We start from the raw sequence: 20,045 nt of genomic DNA on the forward strand, positions 1-20,045 counted from the left end.
ACATTTTTGGGATTGGGGTGTATGAATAATTTAATACTGCATCAAACCAATCCTTCAAAAGCTTCTATCAAGGGTAGGGAATAGATGGCAAACACACCCAAATGCAATTTTTGAGAACTGGAGGAACTAATTCCAAATTTCATACTTCCATTTCTTCCCCTAATTCCAAATCATAGACCTACAGAATCATCGGACTGGAAGGTAATCTAGCTCTACCCCACCATGAGTGAGGATCTTACATGCCTATGATACTCCTAATGGGTTAGCTTATGCATGACAAGGTTTATAATGTGTGTTTACTGCATAAGTAACATCACTTTGTGATTAACTTACCTTTGCTGCTAAAGAATTCGGTGTAACTTAGAAACTTGCATAAGCCATTTGCAACAGGTCAATAATACTGCTCTGGGAGGGCCCTTAGCCCAGGGCTTGAGCACGTGCTTTGCCTGCAGGAGGTTCCAGGTTCAGTCCCTGCCAGGCATCTCCAATTAAAATGATATTAAAGTGACAGGTGTAGGAATGTTGCCTGCCTGAGACCTTGGAGATGTCCTGGTAGTCATTGTACAGTCATAATACATGGACCAATGGTCTGGTTTGATGGAAGGGAGCACCATAAATTCATCAGAATGCTCCTGTCTTATATTCCTCATTGTCCAGGGGGCGTCTTCCCCAATGTGATGCCTGCCAAATGTTTTGGACTGCAACTCCCATAATCCCCAAGCATTGTCTTTGATGGATTGGTGTTTTTGGACTACCATGATGGGAAAATCTGGTTTCGGCTCAAGCCAGCAGCAAGTCTCTCTATTAACGAGATGTAATATTTGCTAAAGGACAGCCACACATGAGCCAGAAGAACCATGATTAGTCTTTTGAGGTTTTTTCCCTAACCCCACCGCCCGTGAAATGCTGGCATTTTCTCCCCTGCTGTTAGGAAAATAGCATGATGGGGGCAAGGAAGAGAACTTTTTGATTGAAAATATGGCTCCAGCGAAAAAATAATCCTCTTCAATCCTCTACTCCACAAAACTGCTGCAATTAAATTCACAACCACCCATTTCTGCATTTTGGTTAAAAAAACAAAAAGCAAACAACCATTGGGTGGCTAATGACAGGTGTTCTTTGTCACAGGTAGTTTGGCCTTCACAGACTTCAAGGACATTGTTGACTTACTCAGATTAAGGAAAGGACTATCTGATAAAAAATACAGAGTAATATTAGTAAGAAAAGTGTACAGCACCATCTATTGTTAAAAATGCAGTTCACTTAGTAGTTTCACAATACCAGAAATAAGCTTTCAGCTTTACAGAGCCAAGAATTATAAGTCACTAAAAGGCTAAAATAATAGAGGAAAGGTCAGTCTTTTGGATTCTTAGCTTGATTTTTGAGCCAGTAAAATTATAGAAAGATACCATTTGGAAACACATTTTAGTACCAGACATTATGGTTTAGTGTTACCGTAGTCTCACAAAGCCTTCACCCTGTTGTATTAGAGGCAATGAAATAAATGTATAACTACTGTGATTTGAAATGCATTTATTTCTGATACATATTTAAAAACAATTGTAGGAAGCAAGGACAGAAGGAGTAAGAACACATATTGTTCTAAGAAAACTACTATGAAGTGCTAATATAGTCTTCCCCAACAAGATGCTATCTAGATGTTTTAGACTACAAATCCCATGGTTGGGGCTGATGAGAGCTATAGTCAAAAACAACTGCATGGTGCTAGGTTGGGGCAAGGCTGTGCTAATACCTTGATTGTTTGTATTCCGGTGTAAAATATCAATGGATAACATCACTTCGTTTATTAGGAGTTGGAGAAATGTGTGGATGAATTCATTGGAGATATGAATAGTTTTATATATAGACAATGACATTAGCTCTGGTTAAAATGGAATGTGTAGGGTGACCATATGGAAAAGAGGACAGAGCTCCTGCAGCTTTAACGGTTGTGATAAAGAGGGAAATTCACCATGCATACAAATGCCGCCTGCTGAAATTCCCTTTGCAATACTACTGTTAAAGATATAGGAAACTTGTCGTCCTTTTCATATGGTCACCCTAGGAATGTGTTCATCTTTGGAGTCCATCTGCATGGGAAGGGCTTCATTGAGGAAAATCGCAACATTTGCACTGATTGTTGAAAGTTAGCCTTGCAGGGCAATGCATGTTGAAAGTAAGCTTGTTAGCACATGAATAGAACATTGTGGTGTCTTGCAAATTGGCGTAGAGTCCATCAGCCTTGTCCAGACAAAAGCTGTTTGGTGCCGGAGGAACAGTCTGTGGTGGATGAGAGTTTGAAGTTTCTGCTGGAATTGGAGGTCTGAAGGATGGAGTTAGGCCTGCCAGAAGAATCACATGAATAGTTTAGCAATCTCGTGTGTGTGTGTGTGTGTGTGTGTGTGTGTGTGTATATCAACTAGACGTTGATTTTCACAATTGTTTCCAGCATGGCTGCTGCTGCTTTCACTGATATCTAGCTTCTCATGCCTCATGCAGACATTGTCCTTTGCATGCCTAGGCCATATGCAGAATTCACATTGACTTTGATGATGCTACTACAAATTTAAGTCTGTAGTGAAAATATGCCCTTAATTGCTCAATTGAGGAAAGTTGAGGTATACATGTTTCTTTCAAACAAACAAACATTGTTTAAATCTCATTGAAATTTAACGGTATTTTAAAATGAGTCACAAAAACGTGGTCCTATTGGTTTCAGTAGAAAGGGGGGGAATTGTTGTTCAGAAGTAGTGTATTGCTATCTTACTAGAAAGAGTGTTTGGTGCAGTAAATCTCTTCCCACTGAACTCAGTGTGTTTTAATTCTAGATGTACATGTTTTAGGGCTGGTAGTTTAGAAAACAACACTTCTCCATTGAAGAAGCAAAAGGCTCATAGAGCAGAATACATGGTGTGGAGGAAGTGAACAGAGAGAAGTTTTTCTCCCTCTGTCATACTATTATATTGTTTTAAATAGAGACAATGGCATTAGCGCTGATTAAAATGGAATGTGTACATCTTTGGAGTCCACTTGAGAGGTGTTTCAAGATGCACAAGTGTATTAAATCACACCCTGAATCACAAACATGGACTTGGAGGTTGCTTCAATAGAGACACTTCCCCTTTCACAGATATCTTGTCTGGTTTTGTTCTTAGATCACTGATACAGCTACTTGTCTTGACTTTGCTAAATAACTGTGTTGTAGAAATATGTGGTTCCCCACAGGCCTTGTGACTGGGTGATAGTTTCAAAGAAAATAAGTATAATGACATGTGATTAACCTGTGGAGCCCAGCTCTCTCTTCATTGCCTGAAGAAGTGGGTATGCTCCTTGACCACAGAAAGCATTCTTGAAGTCATCAAGATCTATGGCCCACACCATTCCACCTCCCAGGTTGTTTTGCTTCAAATATTTGACCTGAGGGAAACAGAAAGCAGGAATTCAAAGGCTCATGAGAATAATAATGCTAGAGCAATGTATATGGTTACAGCTTGACTTCATGGTGGTGCGCTATCAAACCTACCCACGGTTTTGAAAAATATCAATCTGCCTGTAATTTAAAAAGAAATTCTGTGGCTTTTAAGTTCTATGTTGAATTGTTTATTGATAGTTATCTAGGTATGTTTTTATTTATGTCAATTTGAGCACTTCTACAAGCTGAAAGGGCAACTGAATATAATCCATTAATAAAATTCAGAGCACTTCATTTTCAATGCATGGCATGCCCTCAATCAATTTTGTTGACTGTTTTAAATGGTTTAAATATATGCGTGTATCTCTGTGTGGTTTGTTTATATGCTTGTATGTAAATGGTTTCGCAATGCATTTTAATGGTTTTCAATCTTTGTTAACTTCCCAGAGAGTTTTGTCTATTGGGAGGTATACAAATGTAATAAAATGAATGAATTTCGGAAAACAGCTTTACAGTGACTGGTTGTCTACTGAGATCCTGTAGTTATAGTTTCTGGAAGCGTATTACAACTTAGTAAACAACATAAGTTACAGTAGACAACATAAATCATGATGCCTAACCACATTTGACATTTTACTGTGTATATATGCACTGGGAATGAATGGCTAATTGTGTACATGCAGTGATGATGTAATTCCTGCAGAGAATTGCCTTTTGTATAGAAATTTTTGACATAAAGATTGGCCTCTAAGCAGCCTGTCTTGCCAGTATGTCTATCAACTTGTATTTTCTAAGCATAACATTTATCATGGTTCAACAGAAGTTTCTCAACAATAAATGAATATAATATAATTCTTACCTTATTTTTAACGCTGTCCACATCATCGTATCCTACCCACTGGTTTCCCTTGAAAGAATATGGAACCTTCTGCTCTGGGATCATTACTGTAGTAGCCCCCTTTTTAAAGTCACAGATCTGAAACAAAACATATTGTGTTAATGGTGTGTTGTCAGATGGCTTAGCTGAGACAGACGCAGTATGAGTATTTCACCATAGTGGAGGCTTAGAAATCAGAGACTGTTGCAATATCTGACAAGTTTAGAAGCCGGAAAAAGGCTGATTATAACTGGTGCATTTTGAGTTAGTACAACAGAGCAGGGTTCAATGTTCCTCTAAAATGTTTTGCAAAGGGATCCCATGATAGGGAAGGGGTGCTGTCTCGAGGCAAGGAGATTGCTCAGCTCTACATGCAGTTCCCCTCATGATCATGATCATCATCAACATCATCACGATCTGGTATCTGCCTTCACTGTAGACAGTGATGGGAAAATCTTCTGCCAAAAGCTATCACACAGAGTAGAAAACACTGGGCTACGTGGGAAAATAGTCAGAAAAGCAGCTTCTATGGCCCTTTCTACTAGGGGTGTGCACGGACCCTCACGATCCGCTTCTCTTCCAGATTTGCAACTTCCGGATTGGGTCCGCTCTGCTTTGCCTATGGTCCACTCCGCTTCGCTGCGGAGCTCCGGATCGGAGCTCCACTTTCCTCCCCCATAGACTTGCATTGAAATCCAAAAATGCCTTCAACTTTTTTTCTGTTAACGTTAGAAACCTCAAACTCAGCACCATGATAGCTTATATATGTATACACATGCATGCCAAGCCTCAAGCAAATCCAAGCATCCCCTGATTTTGGGGGGATTTTTGAAAATGGGACACCCCATTTTCAGAAATGGGATTTACTCTGACATTTTTACAGATAAAATTTTTGAAGGAGGCACCCTCACAGATTGATATCTCCGTCAATTTTCACATTAGAAACGTCAAATTAGGCACCATGACACCTGATCCATGCATACAAACTCTTCGCTATGCTTCTCCAGCCCCCCGATCCGCTTCTTCTCTGCCTGTAGCAGAGGCGGATCCCCCCGATCTGCTTCTGCTTCTCAGATCCGAGGAGAAGCGGATCACACCCCTACTTTCTACACCATAGAGGGAGGGAGGGGGGGAAGGATCTCATGATATCCTGATCATGAGATCCTCCCCTTAGGCCACATGTGGGCGTGACATCCTGGGAGGAAGGAGGGTGTCCCCACTATTTTTTTTAAAGGAGATGAGCGCACGTGCTCTCGAACAAAAGGTACTTAAAAAAAAAAAAGCTTCGACCCTGCTCCCCCCCATCCCTGATTCCTTCTTGCCTGGTTCATTCCCTCTACTGATCCCTGCTACTTGTGGGGAGGAGGCAAGAAGCCAGGACTGGCAGCCGCACCTCTCATGGTCTTGGGACGATTCCGAGACCGTGGGAAGAATGGGGTTTTCCCAGGGAGTACTTCTCCCTGGGAAAATCTGTTCTTGTCCCTCCTTCCTCCCAGGAGTCCCTGTGCATCATTTGAACACACAGGGACTTGGCCATGACCAGCCCGGTTTTTCGGGCTGGTGTAGAAACTGCCTATGTTTCTTCATATGAATAAGCAGAAAAAGGAATGTGTATTTTGATCCACTTAAAATTTTGTTATGGAATTACAATCTGTCAACAGAACTATTGCTCTGGATACCTGTCCAGAATCTTGGACTTGACAAAGGAATATTAACAGCCCAGGATAATCCAATGATGTAGCTCTAGTGCTGGGCCAAAGTTTTCTTTGGAGACTTTTCAAGCAAAAGTTTCCAATGGGATTCCCCCCCCCCCCAATCCAGGAAAGTGTGGTATTTTTTCTGAAGGCCCTTATAGGAGCCTTGTGTAATTGTGCAATTCCACTATACCACAGCACCACCTAGTAGTTGTGCAATGGAACCCCCACAAGGAAAAAAACATGTGTAAAGGAGCCAGTCTTAATCCTGCAAAGAATTTGGAAGCAGCAGCCTCAGTAAAGGTGCAGGATAAAAGCCTCATGTAGAAATAGGGACAGACAGAGCTGAATTTTGAGAGTATCAGTGGTGCCTCTCTCTGGAGATCTGTTTTGAGAACAGTGAACTTGAGACTTCTATTGGGGTGTTTAAGCTGTCTTTCCAGTTTCCACCTTTACTCAACATGTATATTTTTAAAGCAAACAAATGTTACAAAACACTAATAGGTCTTCAGTGGCTTCCTTACAAAGGAAACCAATTTGGGGGAAGTGATGCGGTTCTGCAATGTCTCACTGCTTAAAGAAATGGGGCCCTGCTTCCCCTCTCACCTCCCTCTGTGGAGTCTGGTGGCTCCAAAGTTGGTGGGGCAATGAATCTGCTCCAGGTTCCAGCCAGAACTCTAAAGGGGCTGCCCAAGGTGCAATGTTGTGATTGCTAAGCACCATGGACAACTCCTTTAGAGTTCTGGCTAGTTCTTACTGAAACCCAGAGCAGATTCGCTGCCCCACTGACATTGGGGCAAGCAGCCTCCACTGTTGCTTATATATACAGTACCTATCGCCTACCTCATAATAAGCCAAGAATCCCGCCTCCTTTGTGTACTGTCCAGCTGTCCCAGGCCCTGAGGCTGGTGCATTAACCCCAGTTTGTGAGGAAGAAAGGGTGAAGGTTCGCCCATAGGCAGGGATTCCAAGGATGATCTTTTCAGCCGGTGCTCCCTTGCTCTTCCAGTACTTCACAGTGTTGTCCTTGATGAGGTAAGAAAGGGAGCAAGCATGAGTTCAATCCCCACTATCCAGTTTTGGTAGTCAGAACATTTCCTTCTGTTACACCAAACTCATAGGCCAGCTTTCCCATACCTGGTGCCCTCCAGATGTTTTGGACCACAACTCCCATCATTCCTGATCATTGGCAAGGATGGTTTGGGGGTGATAGGAGTTGAAGTTCACAACATCAGGTTAGGCCCCCCCTCATTTGGGAAGACTGCATTTGCCACAGACCTATAGTTTCCCAACAGCCTTTAATATACTGGTCATGATTACAAGAACAAGAACATCCTTGCTGGATCAGACCAAGACTCCATCTGTTCACATATTTTATTTATTTATTAAGTTTATATACTGCCCCATAGCCAAAGCTCTCTGGGTGGTTTACACATAGTGGCCAACCAGCTGCAATCAGGAACCCAAGAAGGATACGGGTGCAATAGCACTCTCCTGCCCATGTTCCCCAGCAACTAGGGTACATAGGTTCACGACATCTGCTACTGGAGGTTGCAGATAGGCATCCAGACTAGTAGCCATTGATAGCCTTCTCCTCTAGGAATTTATCCAAAACCCTTTAGAGTCATCCAAATTGGTGGCCATCACTACATCTTGTGGTAGTGAATTCCATAGTTTAACTGTGCACTGTGTGAAGAAGTCCTTCCTTTTATCTGTCCTGAATCTCCCACCAATCATCTTCATGGGATGACCCCCATTGGGTTTTAGTATTTTGAGAGAGGGAGAAAAATGTCTCTCTATCCACATTCTCCACACCATGCCTGGTGGCTCCAATTTCGTGGGGCTGTGAATCCATTCTAGGTTTTAGTTACAACCACACAGAACTCTAAAGGAGCTATCCAAGAGACTGGACCTATTTTGGGGCTAGGGGTCAGCACCTTTTGACTTTTGCCTGGTTGTAGCCAAAACCCTGCACATCACGGAAGCATTTCCTGTGATGTTTAATCCAAGAATTGCAGGGGAATGGTGTGTGTGAGCTCCAGGCTCTTTGTTTCACTTTCACTATACAATCCAGGAACACCCTGTTCCTGGGTTGTTTTGTGATGCACAAATTTGGAACTCTGCATAGTTTAAGATTTACTGCTGGCTTAACTCTGGTTGTTTAAGCCACAAACAGGGCATCCCTGGGTCATTAATTGAAAGTGGAAATGATGAATACACACCTCGCACACTCCACTTGTCCCTGCAATTTCTGGGTTTAACAATCCAGGGATTGCTGCTATGACATGTGAACTGGGTCGTTGTGATACAGTTTGCGGTGCTCACAATTAATTTCTCTCTCAACTTCATTATGTTATTGTAACATTTAACCCATAAATAATAAATCTATTTTATCCCTGTGGCTAAGCAGCCTAGCTGCTACATTTTGCACTATTTGAAAATTCTGGACGCTCCTCAGGGATACTCCGCATAGAGCACATTGCAATATAGTCTAAGCGCAATGTAACCTGGGCATGGATAAGTGTTGCCACGTTAGACCAACTCAGGAAGGGTCACCCTTGAAACAACCTTCCTTCCTTCCTTCCTTCCTTCCTTCCTTCCTTCCTTCCTTCCTTCCTTCCTCTCCATGTTGAATTCATTGTTTTCTGGATGTAAGGTGAAATGCAAGACTGTCAAAATGATTAATCTAGATTGGCAGGAACTACACTACTACTTTAAAATGGTTTATAATGGTTTTGATAACTGTTGGGGCCCATGACACACTCTGTATACAGTTTTCAAACCGTTGTCGAAGTGTTATATCCTGCTTGGTGTAGATCTGGCCATTGTCACTTCTAAACTGGCTTTGTAACTTTGAGCTCTCTCCTACTTCACAGTTTAAGAGACTGCGATGAGCTAAGAAGCATTTACCACATACCGTGTCTGGGTACAGAGGACTGACATGTCCGGTAAACTTTTCCCAAGATCCATGGAAGTCATATGTCATGAGATTAATAAAATCCAGTAACCTAGAAGGAGAGGGGGTTGGAAAAGACCAATATGTTTATTCGACGTCTAATGTGAGAATCTTGGCTGCAACACAAGTAACTAACTCTTTGTCAACCATTGGGGTTTGAGTTAATGGACCAACTTGTTTTAGAAATGCAAGCGTGCACAAGCGTGCTTGCTTGTGAGTCTTCTCCTGCATAGCTTTCCGTCTTTGCTTCATGTTTGTCTGCTGATACTCACTGTGAGATCTTGTCAACCTCATAGCCTTTGTCAATGGTTTCCTTCCCAGCTGCCACAGCAGCTGTCAACAACAACTTTTCGTTTCCTGTCCGCTGGGCTTCTGCCTGGAATTCATTCACCATTTCCTAAATCAAACAGTTGAGTGAACAATAACAGAATTAGCTTTGCTTTAGGTCTTATTTGAAAAAAGGAAATCCAAATAGAAACAAAGCAGAAGAGCTACCAGAAATGTGCAGATGTGATAGTGATACTGATTCAATCACTATTGTCCCCAACGTAGTTGGAAATCCAGGATGCTGGTTCCTTATACCTTTTTTATTAAAGAAGCCTTTAGCTTACTGTTCCACATTGAGTGTTGTCCTGATTAGGGGCACACACAGAGGGAAACAACAACTCCAGAACCTGCTTTGAATGAGGGGCTGCTTTGCCTTGGCCCACTTTGGACAAGACACACTGTGCTTCAGATCCAAGGCAGAGCCTCACGTCAGTTTTCTGAAGCTTCAGAGGCCTCCCAATCAAATGACAGTTGCCACTGTCAGCGCAAGCAGGGACTGCTCTAAAGGTGGTGGTGAGTACATGGTTGATGTCAGGCAGGCACTGACATCACTTGATTTGTTGTGCCTGCTGGAGACATTTTCAATTAAACAAGTCTTTTCTGATTGTCCAGCTATGGGTTTATATTGTTATAATCTGATTTTAAATATTTTAATTCTGCAGTTTAATTCTGTTTTCTTTTATTGTCTCATTCTTGCCCTGCTACTGCCTACTACTTCCCTTTGTCTTCTCTTCCCTCAACTACTACTACTACTACTACTTCCTCTTCCTCCTCCTCCTATTCCAGTCCCAGTTCAGTGTTATAGAGGAGCCAGAGTTCACAGAGTTGAAGCACCATGCCCTTTTGATGACCAGGGATGATGACTGGAGGGAAAATGGATTTTTCCAGCAACAATGAGCTTTTCTGCACAAGGAATTTATTTCTTACTCATGCCTTACTCATGATTCTTTACCCATAATTGTTTACAGGTTCTTTTGATAATGCGGTGAAACTGCTTCTATGTGTTTTTTTAGAGCAGAGAAAATGGGGTATTATTTCTGAAAGCCAAAGAACTACTTGTGTATTTGTGCTATTCCACAATAGCACAGCACCATCTAGAGGTTATGTAGCAGAATAGCAGGAAAGAAAAACTCTGTGTAGAGCTTGGATCTCAGTTCTGTGATGAAACTGAAAATAGATAGAGTGATTAACAGCATCATGTAGAAAAGCTCAATATATTGTGAGCTAATCCTGTTTTACTGCAGAGTATTTTGGGGTGGCTTGGTCTTCTATGGTCAACTAAGAGCCATTAGCTTTATGAAAGACCTAGTCCTAGTGAAGATGAAAACTGCTAGAACTGGTTTGTTGAATAGGATCAGCAGAGCTGCCTGCATTTTTGGGTCTATCATGATGGGCATTTGCACTCCAAAATGTACCACTACACCTGCTCTTCATTGATCATTTGCTTGGGATACGTCCTTGGTTTATGATAGAAAACTGCATCTCTGTATTGCATGTTGGAATCTAATGATTGACTACACCTTGGCCCCAGGCTGGAATTCATGGCTCAAAATGTTGTGACTTGATTCTACCTTTCACTGAGAAAACGACATTCATCGTGTCTGTCTTTGCAACACTCCTGGATCCTCCTTTTAATTGTTACCTATTATTGCACATAGAATTTGCTAACTAGAATAAAACTGCAGACAGAAATGTAAGGCTGACATTCTGTAGTCATCTGCTGGGTTTTATTGTACCTGAATCAAAGAAGTGAAGCGCACTTTATCCTCTGCTGGGCTGCCTCTGGCTCCAGGGTACTCCCAATCAAGGTCTAGGCCATTGAAATTATACTTGCGCAGGAATGAAATTACAGAGAGAATAAAGGTCTTTCGATTGGCAGGAGCAGCCACCATGGCAGAGAACCTAGCATGGAAGTGACATATAAGTGATTCAAGCCACAATGATAACATTTAGTTTTGTGTTCAAAATATAGCCTTTTCAGTGATGGTACCAAGACTACAGAATAACCTTCCCTATGGAGATTCCCAAGACCCCTCTGTTTTAGTCTTCAGGTTTAGACTTTAGCCTTCCTTCACCCTAGTTCTAGATTTTAATCTCATTTCCAAACAAAATTCTATTTTTTTTTAAAAAAAAACCAACAACTTTAAAACCCAAATTTTACAACCTGATTAAATATGTAATTTAACCATGTGTAGGGTAAGCTGTCTTCTTTCCATATTCTAATTGCAACTATTTTATTTTTTTGTTTACATAACTTGCTATGTTTAGAATAGGGTTCTGCAACCTCCAACATGTATTCCTGATCATATAACTCTTCTTTTCCACTACAACATCCAGAATAAATTGTCATCTCCCACAATCTAGTTTCTATGGCTGCATTTTTTCTTCTTTGCATCAATGTATTTCATTAAGCCAGAATGGAACCATCATAAATTGTGGGTGCTCCCTGAAGACTGTGCATAACAAAACAGACTTTAGTGTTCTGTGGGGACGTGCAGCTTTTTTTGACTGCAAGGGCCACATCTGGTGTCAGCTGGGGTGGGGTGGCACATGTGCTTATGTGCACAAATGCTCCCCGTCCCCAGACACAGACATTTCAGTGCACAGGAATGGGAAATGCTCCCCTCCCTGCTGCTGAATTCTACGCATTGAGCAGATATATAATTGGTGCTTTGGGACAAATCAAGCAGTGGCATGATAGTATTTGTGATGCAAAAACAGCTTTTTCATTTTATTCTGTGACACCACAGGAGAAATATTGTAGCTCAATCTGTCTTTCCTTTGTGTTCTTTGCTTCTATAAAGCATACCACTGTGCTGAATTATCTCCAGGGAATGGAAGAGGGGGAGGAGAAAAAGAATTAAATAATCCACAGGAACATGCGTCTCCCCCCCCCCCCCCGAGTTAATGTTCCACCTTTCATCGTTTTCCGAGATGAATTTGAAGGACTAACATCAGTGGTAACATTTTCAGTATTAAACATGAGAAATATATCATGAGATGGGAAGGTTAGAGCTAATGTGCACATTTCTCAATATTTTGATTTCATGGTCATCCTACCTTTAATTTTCTCAGTAACTGTTTTCCTTAGTACAGTGAGCAAGAGAGTGAAAAAAGAGTCAATGACAACTGATAATCCTAAAATGTATTTGGGAATTTTCTAAACAGGATTCCTCCTTCTTGACCTTTTAACATTTTTGCCACCTGCTTTTTTATTTTTTAAATCTACATCCATGAAAGTTAGAAAATTAATTTTAAAACACAAAGAAAACTGAGATTCTAGGATTCCAATAGGATCCTGCAAGTTGCATAAAAACTCATGGGGGAGGGAAGCAATATGTTGCCCACTCATGATAAAGTTGCTCATGTCTTACTTTGTACTACCAAAATTCCATCCTCCAATGGCTAAAAGTGTCTTCAGTGCTGGATTCCTAGAAAAGAGCAGGGTGGGGAAACATCAATGAGTAGAGTTAAATTTTCTTGTCTTGCACAGCTGAGATGGCAAATATATCTTTCCATATTAGGTAAAGGTAACTTGTTCTGATTGAACTTGTAGCACTATAGTGCCCACAGGAGGATGTTTCCATGCTTATACTTCCCACATGGATGAGAAACAGAACACACAAAAACACCCTGTGTGTGTAGTTCCCTTTCCAGGCCAATATCTGGGGCGGCAAGCGTGGAGCACTTTAAAACAAAACACAACAATTTAAAATTCCCCCACTTTGGTGTTCAGGAAAAGAAGAGAAAGTGGAGCTGGATTCACCTTCTCCTGCTTCACCTTTCCTGCCCAAAACCTGATTGGTGGGAGTTTAATCTTTTCAAAATGGCTTCTTGCACACAGCCCCAGCGGATCCATGTGCAATGCTTTGGGCTGTGGTAACTGTATACACTATGATAGAAGTCACTCTGAGCTCAAGGGAACCCTCCACTGCTGTAGAGTGCAAACACCCATCATAGCCCACTTCACACAATCAAAAATAAGACCCTTTCCATGATGTTATCCTGAAATACGAGCTCCCTACCTATAAGAACAAAGATGTCTAGGATATCTCCAGCCACATTAATCCAATTGGAAAGAAAGCTATAGATGGGTGGATAGAGTGGACAAGAAATCCCTTTCTTAGAAGTAGGGCCCACATTCAGCAGAGGACCATAAGAACGTAAAAAGAGCCATGCTGGATCAGACCAACAGTCCATCTAGTCCAGTACTCTGTTCACACAATGGTGAACCAGCCGTTACCCAGGAACCCATAAGCAGGACATGGGTGCAACAGCACCCTCCCACTCATGTTCCCCAACAATTAGTGTACATAGGCTTACTGTCTCTGATAATGGAGGGACAACATAGCTATTGATAGCCTTATCTAATCCCTTTGAAAGCTATCCAAATTGGCGGCCATCACTACATCTTGCAGTAGCCAAATCGATAGTTAAAGTATGCACTGCGTGAAAAGTACTTCCTTTTATCTGTCCTGAATCTCCCACCAAACAGCTTCATGGGATGACCCCGGGTTCTCGTATTATGAGAAAGGGAGAAAAATGTCTCTCTATCCACATTCTCCCCACCATGCATGATTTTGTACACCTCTACTGACAAGGGTGTCCTGGACTTTCGCCTCCTCTTCTTCACCACTGCAATCTGCTTGTTTGTGGTCCTCTTCTGCTGGCCCAGGCAACAGTGACAGTGAGAAGAAGGTGTGCAAGATGCCATTGCCTATTTGCTCATTGTCTCTCTGCCTGGCAAGCAAGCACATGGTGGCAAGGATGAGGAAGGAAAGAAAAGGAGCTGGCAACAATGCTAGTAAGAAGGTACTCTCACTGAGGAAGAGGGGCCTATTGAGGGTGGCTTGCCCAAAGGGCCTCCCAAAACCAGAAGCCGACACTAGCCTTAGATATGCACAGCTGTATGCATTTAAGGCTCATCGTCGCAAATCAGAAACCTATTGGGGTCAGGTAGGGTTCTGGATTGCAAAGAAGTGCTGCACGTGCACAGCCTGCTTTCTCAGGCTGTGAAAGGGGTGGTCAGCTTGCACATCAGGGTGGGTCTTCTCCTTTGCATGCCCAGGGAACACATGAGAGGGTCATAGGAACACTCCCATTGCCTTTAGTATTGTGATGAAAAAAAGAGGATAATCGGGCATGGCACATGACAATTCGCTTCCTGGAGCAGATCAACTATTGGCACCCCGTCCCAAGGAAAGGTGGATAGTACCCAAAGCTACTCAAATTATTGTGGCAGAAAATCTCACAAGCATCCCCTTCTCTGGGATTAGAAATAGAATAAAACCAAATTCAATAATTAACCATTTCCTGCCATTTCATAACACCCAAAATCAGCTGCCTGAAGCAACTGTCTCACTTTGCCCAAGAGTAGGGCTGGTCCTGATGGTTGTATATGGATGCTACTACTTTATGTAAGGGGGTTGGCTTGAGCACAATTTCCCCTTCCAATTATCTAACACTGTGTAATTTTTATGTTCAATTCCATTCCCCAATTATTGTAAAAGTGGACCATTGCAAGATCCTGGTTTTAGGGATTTCCAGAAAGTCCCCTTTCCACCCCAGCAGTCTCCATACTTTTTCTTGAGATCATTGAACTGCTGGTACAGCTCCTTATCATTCCATTCCACTGTTTTGATCTCGTTGTTCTCCATTCCCGCAAATGCATAAATGAGATGAGTGCACAGAGTGGGATCAATGTCCGTAGGGAGGAACCGCCCTTTGTCTTGCCTGTACTGAGCCCAGTTGGAAAAATAGCATACCAGTTTGAAAGCGGAGCCTGTGGAAATGAGACAGCATGTGAAAGACATCATGGATGGTGCACCCAAACACTTAACCTGAGATAATAGCCCTTACGTCCATCAACCTTGGGCGTGTTTATGTGATCAAGGGCTAATTTGAAACTACAATGAATTCAAACCAGGGACAATCCATGCACCCATTTGGAGCTGGTTCGGAGCTGGTTCTCATATTATTGTAGGAAAGGTTTTATAGGAAAACACAGAGAAAATAAAGAAGCAAGTTATTCTAATTTTGGAATTCAGGTGCCTGGGTTGGGCACAATGGTGGTGCTGTGATGCTTCCAGTAGCCGGCTTGAAACAGGAAAGGTTGAATCAATTGGGTCTTGGATTGGCTAGCTGGGGAGTGGGGGCAGGACTTCTGGGGCAAACTGGAGGGAAGACCAGTGGAGGCTGGTGGTTCCGATGTCAGTGGGGTGTTGAATCTACACTGGGTTTCAGTCAGAACTCTAAGGGAGCTATCCAAGGTACAAAGCCGGATTTGGGAGATGGGGTCCAGTACCAGAGTTCTGACTGGTTCTGATGGAGTTCTAAGTTCTGATGGAAGCCAACAAACCTGAGCCTTACTCTACCTTGTTTTCTCTTGACATTTTATTAGGAAATAGGGACGAATGGGTGGTTGCTTTACTTACTGCAGTGAAAAAACAGCAAGATGGTGAAACCTAGAGAAAAATAAAAATGGAAGACAGGTTAGGCAGGTAGGTGGCCTCTTTGGTACCTACCACTTGGCTGATTCTATGAGGAGGAGGAAGAATAACATTACATACCACTTTTCTTACATGAATTCAAAATGGTTTATAGAATAAAATATCAACACAACTTTATTTATTTATTTATTTATTTATTTAGAGTATTTATATACCGCTCCCCATTGAAAAATTTCGGAGCGGTGTACAAGGTAAAATGAAATTAAAAACAGAATAAAACAGTTAAAACAAAATTTTAAAGAAGCAAAAACAGAAATCCAAGGCTGCTTGTTAAAGAAAGGCTTCTTGGAATAAAGATGTTTTCAGGAGGTGCCGAAAGGAGTACAAGGTTGGCGCCTGCCTGACCTCCAGAGGCAGGGAGTTCCACAGGAGGGGCGCCACCACGCTGAAGGCTCTTCCCCTGGTGAATTCCAATCAGAGGATGGATCTAGGTGGAACCACCAGGAGCAGGCCCTCGGATGACCTCAGTGACCAGGCAGGTTGGTAAGGGAGAAGGCGCTCTCTCAGGTATCCTGGTCCCAAGTTGTTTAGGGCTTTGTACACAAGTTCAAGAACCTTAAACCTGGCCCGGTAGTGAATAGGCAGCCAGTGAAGTTCCCTCAGCAGGGGAGTTACATGCTGGAAAGGGGCAGCTCCAGACAACAGCCGAGCTGCAGCATTCTGCACTAGCTCCAGCTTCCGGAGCAGCTTCAAGGGCAGCCCCACATAGAGTGCGTTGCAGTAATCCAATCTTGAGATTACCAATGCCTGTACCACCGTGGTCAAGGAGAGGCCGTAGTTGGCGAACCAACCGAAGATGGTAAAAGGCACTCCGAGCCATGGCGGCTACTTGAGCCTCCAACGACAGAAATGGGTCTAATTGGGCAGATGGTGGCATCGGACACCTCAACTGGAGTTGCACTGAAAACAACGTCAAGCTCGCTGCGGAGAGAAGCGATCTTGTCCTCAAAGTGTGATGCAAAAAGGTCACAGCGGGTCCTTGACGGAGCCAGGGCCCCATTTGCTGGGGATGATGTTAGCAGCCCACGGACCACCCAGAAGAGCTCCGCTGGATGGCTACTCGAGGACGCAATGGAGGCAGCAAAATAAGCCTTCTTTGCTGCCCGCACTGCCATGCAATAGGCACGATTATGCGCTCTACAGCATGTTCTGTCATCTTCGCTTCGAGTCTTGCACCATTTGCGCTCTAGCCGACGTCCAGCCTGTTTCATTGACCGCAACTCCTTAGTATACCGAGGAGCAGAGCAGAGCGGGCTCTACAGGACTGGAGAGGGCACTCAGGTGCGATCAAGTCGATGGCCCTCCGCATCTCACTGTTCCACAGTGAGGCTAGGGCCTCGGCTGGATCACCAGCTCTCTCCACTGGAAAATCCCCAAGAGCTTTCAGAAATCCATTGGATTCCATCAGTCTCCTGGGGCGGACCATCCGAATGGGTCCCTCACCCTTGCAGGAGGGTAGTAACGCCGTGAGTTCAAATCTCACCAGGAAATGGTCCGACCATGACAATGGGGTTACTTGGACCCCCCCAATCTTCAGACTACCCATCTCACAGCTTGGAGCAAAAACCAAATCAAGGGTATGCCCTGCTTCATGTGTTGGGCCAATGACAAACTGAGACAGCCCCATGGTTGTCATGGAGGCCATAAAGTCCCGAGCCGGAGCCCCAGAGACAGCCTCAGCATGAAAGTTGAAGTCACCCAGAACCACCATCCTGGGTTCCTACAACACCACACTTGAGGCTGCCTCCACCAGCTCAGTCAGGGAGGATGCCGGGCAGCAGGGTGGGCGGTATACCAGCAGCATCCCCAATCTGTCTGGCCCAACACCAGGTGCAAACCCTCAAGGCCTGCTTCAAGATGGAGTGGTTTCCTGGTGATAGAGATGGAAGATCTATGAATCACGGTGACTCCCCCACCCCATCCCTCCAATCTATGTTGGTGCTGCACTGAGTACCCAGATGGGCAGAGCTGAGTCAGATCAACCCCACCCAGCTCACCCACCCAAGTCTCAGTAATCCATGCCAGGTCAGCCCTCTCATCCAGGATTAAATCGTGAATAAGACAAGTCTTATTGCGGACTGACCTGGCATTAAAGAGTAGCACCACAAGGAAAGAGGGCTCAGTGGATGAGCTACCAGATACATGAGAACTTGAGGAGGAGGGTAGAAGGGGAACAGTGTGAAGACACCTGAAACCCGTTCTACACTGATGTTGCAACCCCTTCCTCCTGCCATATCTCCTTCTGCCCCAATCACTGGAATAGTGGCTCCCCCTCCATGTGTCCCTGCACCACGGCTTCCCAAAAACATCTTTACCTACACCACCTATGCACTCACTCACCATTCAAACCCACACTCAGTCATACAAACAACACAGTCACATTTCTCACTTGTGGTAACCAGCTGCTGGTCACAGATGGGCCAGATCTACACAGCGCACTGAAGGCGTTTGCATGTGCCTTCAGTGTGCCCCGAAAGCGACTGTGTAGATCCTGCCCTAAGAGGTGGAGGCGGAGGAGGCTGGGGAATCCGGCCACGTCCTTGCCGCCGCCCAACTCCCCGCCGGCCTCCTGCTACCGGCGAAAGAGCCACTCGGCGGAAGAAGGCGGGGCGGAGAGCGGAAGAAGTTCTCAGACCCGGGTGGCTCTTTCGCCGGCAGCAGGAGGCTGGCGGGGAGGTGGGCGGCGGCGGCAGCGGCAGCGGCAAGGATGCGGCCGGATTCCCCAGCCTCCTCCTCCTCCGCCTCTTCCAGCAGGATCTACACAGTCGCTTTCAGGGCGCACTGAAGGCGCATGCAAGCGCCTTCAGTGCGCTGTGTAGATCCGCTCATGGACTCTTTTAAATCTGGTCACTCTAGTATAGCTCCTGCAGCTTTAACTGTTGTGAATTTCACCAGGTTCTCCATATATACAAATGACACCTGCAGAAATTCCCTTTGATATGTAACTGTTAAAGATACAGGAGCCCTGTCCTCCTTTTCATATGGTCACCCTACCATAAATACATGATTTTTCTTTTTCTCACCCTACCCCCAGACATATTTTTTTCTTTTTTCTGCTGGTTTGTGCTAATAGTTCCCCATTTGTCCCTTTGTGTTCAATGGGGGTTATTATTTATTTTATTTTATTATTACATTTTTATACTGTCCAAGAGTGGAAGTTCCCAAGTAAGTGTGCTGAGGCTTGCAGACTTACAGCACATGACTCTTCTGCCCTGCTACTTTGTACACATGCCAGGGAGGGAAGCATTCCCTTGAAACATGTCTGCTGTTTAGAGGAGCCCCGGGGAAACAGCAGGATCTTCCCCCTTGTTGCCCCTCTCCTCTTGTGTAATGCAGCCCATATCAATCATGCTAAACAACCAGGAAGCACAATAGCCCCAGGTAAACAACGTGATTTCCCTCTTAATGTAGAGATGCTCTTTGCGTTGGGTCCCCATAGCTTTTTCTAATGTTGCAAATCTGTCAACTGAAACAGTATGGACAACCCAATCATTTCAAAATTGTGGCTTTTGATGGGCAGAGTGTTCTATAAATTGGTTCCTCTTCTTCCCAGTCTCAAACATATTCTTATATAGCACAATAGGAAATAACTAAGTGAATGAAATCCAGCAAAGCATTTCAACAACGTATAACACACAAGCCACTGAATCCAAACTTACCTGCCAAAAAGAATGCCCAGCCCATGCTGAGTGCAGATGCGGCACGATCCTCCTGTTCTTGAGAAAATAGATCTTTGTACCCTGGCTCAGCTCACCTTCTCTGTTGCATTTATAGCTACTCATACCCAGAGAGAATGATGCCGAAACAGCGTTTCCTGGATGTCTGTGGTTATTATGCCATGTTGCAATAAGGTGGTGATCACAGCGAGGGACACAACTTCATGAATGACTTGGCATAATCTATTTTCCTGGCTCTCACTAAAGTACGTGCCAGGTTTGGATATCCCCAGACTGAAAGGTCAAGAAAGGAAAGGCAGGCAGGGGCATTGCTGGGCTCGGCCCATGAGACCCTAGCCCCAAATCTGTCTCTCAGGAGTCCGCATCTATTCTACACAGCCCTGAGTTTCTATTGGTGCCCATCTAAGGTTCCCCCCCCTCTGTTTAATTGCCATGCAGGGGGTGATTTTCAAGGAGACTGCAGCTGGGAAAGGAAGGGTTAACTCTCCTGATCCCACATACAGCAACTTGGCTAGGGTGACCATATGAAAAGGAGGACAGGGCTCCTGTATCTTTAACAGTTGTATATAAAAGGGAATTTCAGCTGGTGTCAT

At 43.9% G+C, this 20,045-nt stretch overlaps 1 protein-coding gene across 1 annotated transcript; it reads right to left on the reverse strand.

The window, feature by feature from the left end:
* Window positions 1-1,516: 1,516 nt before the first annotated feature.
* On the reverse strand, window positions 1,517-19,493 carry LOC134409251 (chitotriosidase-1-like). Its single transcript, XM_063141892.1, has 11 exons — window positions 19,435-19,493; window positions 15,701-15,730; window positions 14,847-15,048; window positions 12,641-12,697; window positions 11,003-11,168; window positions 9,212-9,336; window positions 8,901-8,991; window positions 6,827-7,009; window positions 4,272-4,388; window positions 3,282-3,417; window positions 1,517-2,342 (listed from the first exon to the last, which is right to left on the reverse strand). The coding sequence occupies exons 1-11, from the start codon at window positions 19,457-19,459 to the stop codon at window positions 2,107-2,109; spliced, it is 1,368 nt and encodes a 455-aa protein (XP_062997962.1). The 5' UTR covers window positions 19,460-19,493; the 3' UTR covers window positions 1,517-2,106.
* Window positions 19,494-20,045: the final 552 nt, after the last annotated feature.

This window comes from Elgaria multicarinata, chromosome 1 (genome assembly GCF_023053635.1).
Source record: "Elgaria multicarinata webbii isolate HBS135686 ecotype San Diego chromosome 1, rElgMul1.1.pri, whole genome shotgun sequence".
Taxonomy (NCBI): domain Eukaryota; kingdom Metazoa; phylum Chordata; class Lepidosauria; order Squamata; family Anguidae; genus Elgaria; species Elgaria multicarinata.

What these genes read in the sequence shown, in the direction of transcription:
- LOC134409251 (XM_063141892.1), bottom strand. Translation starts at nt 19,459, where the DNA reads ATGGGCTGGGCATTCTTTTTGGCAG. An exon ending in GTCCTCTGTACCCAGACACG is followed by an intron (nt 7,010 to 8,900) that starts GTATGTGGTAAA and finishes TACCTCATCAAG; the next exon opens with GACAACACTGTGAAGTACTG. An exon ending in TGGACAGCGTTAAAAATAAG is followed by an intron (nt 3,418 to 4,271) that starts GTAAGAATTATA and finishes TGTTTCCCTCAG; the next exon opens with GTCAAATATTTGAAGCAAAA.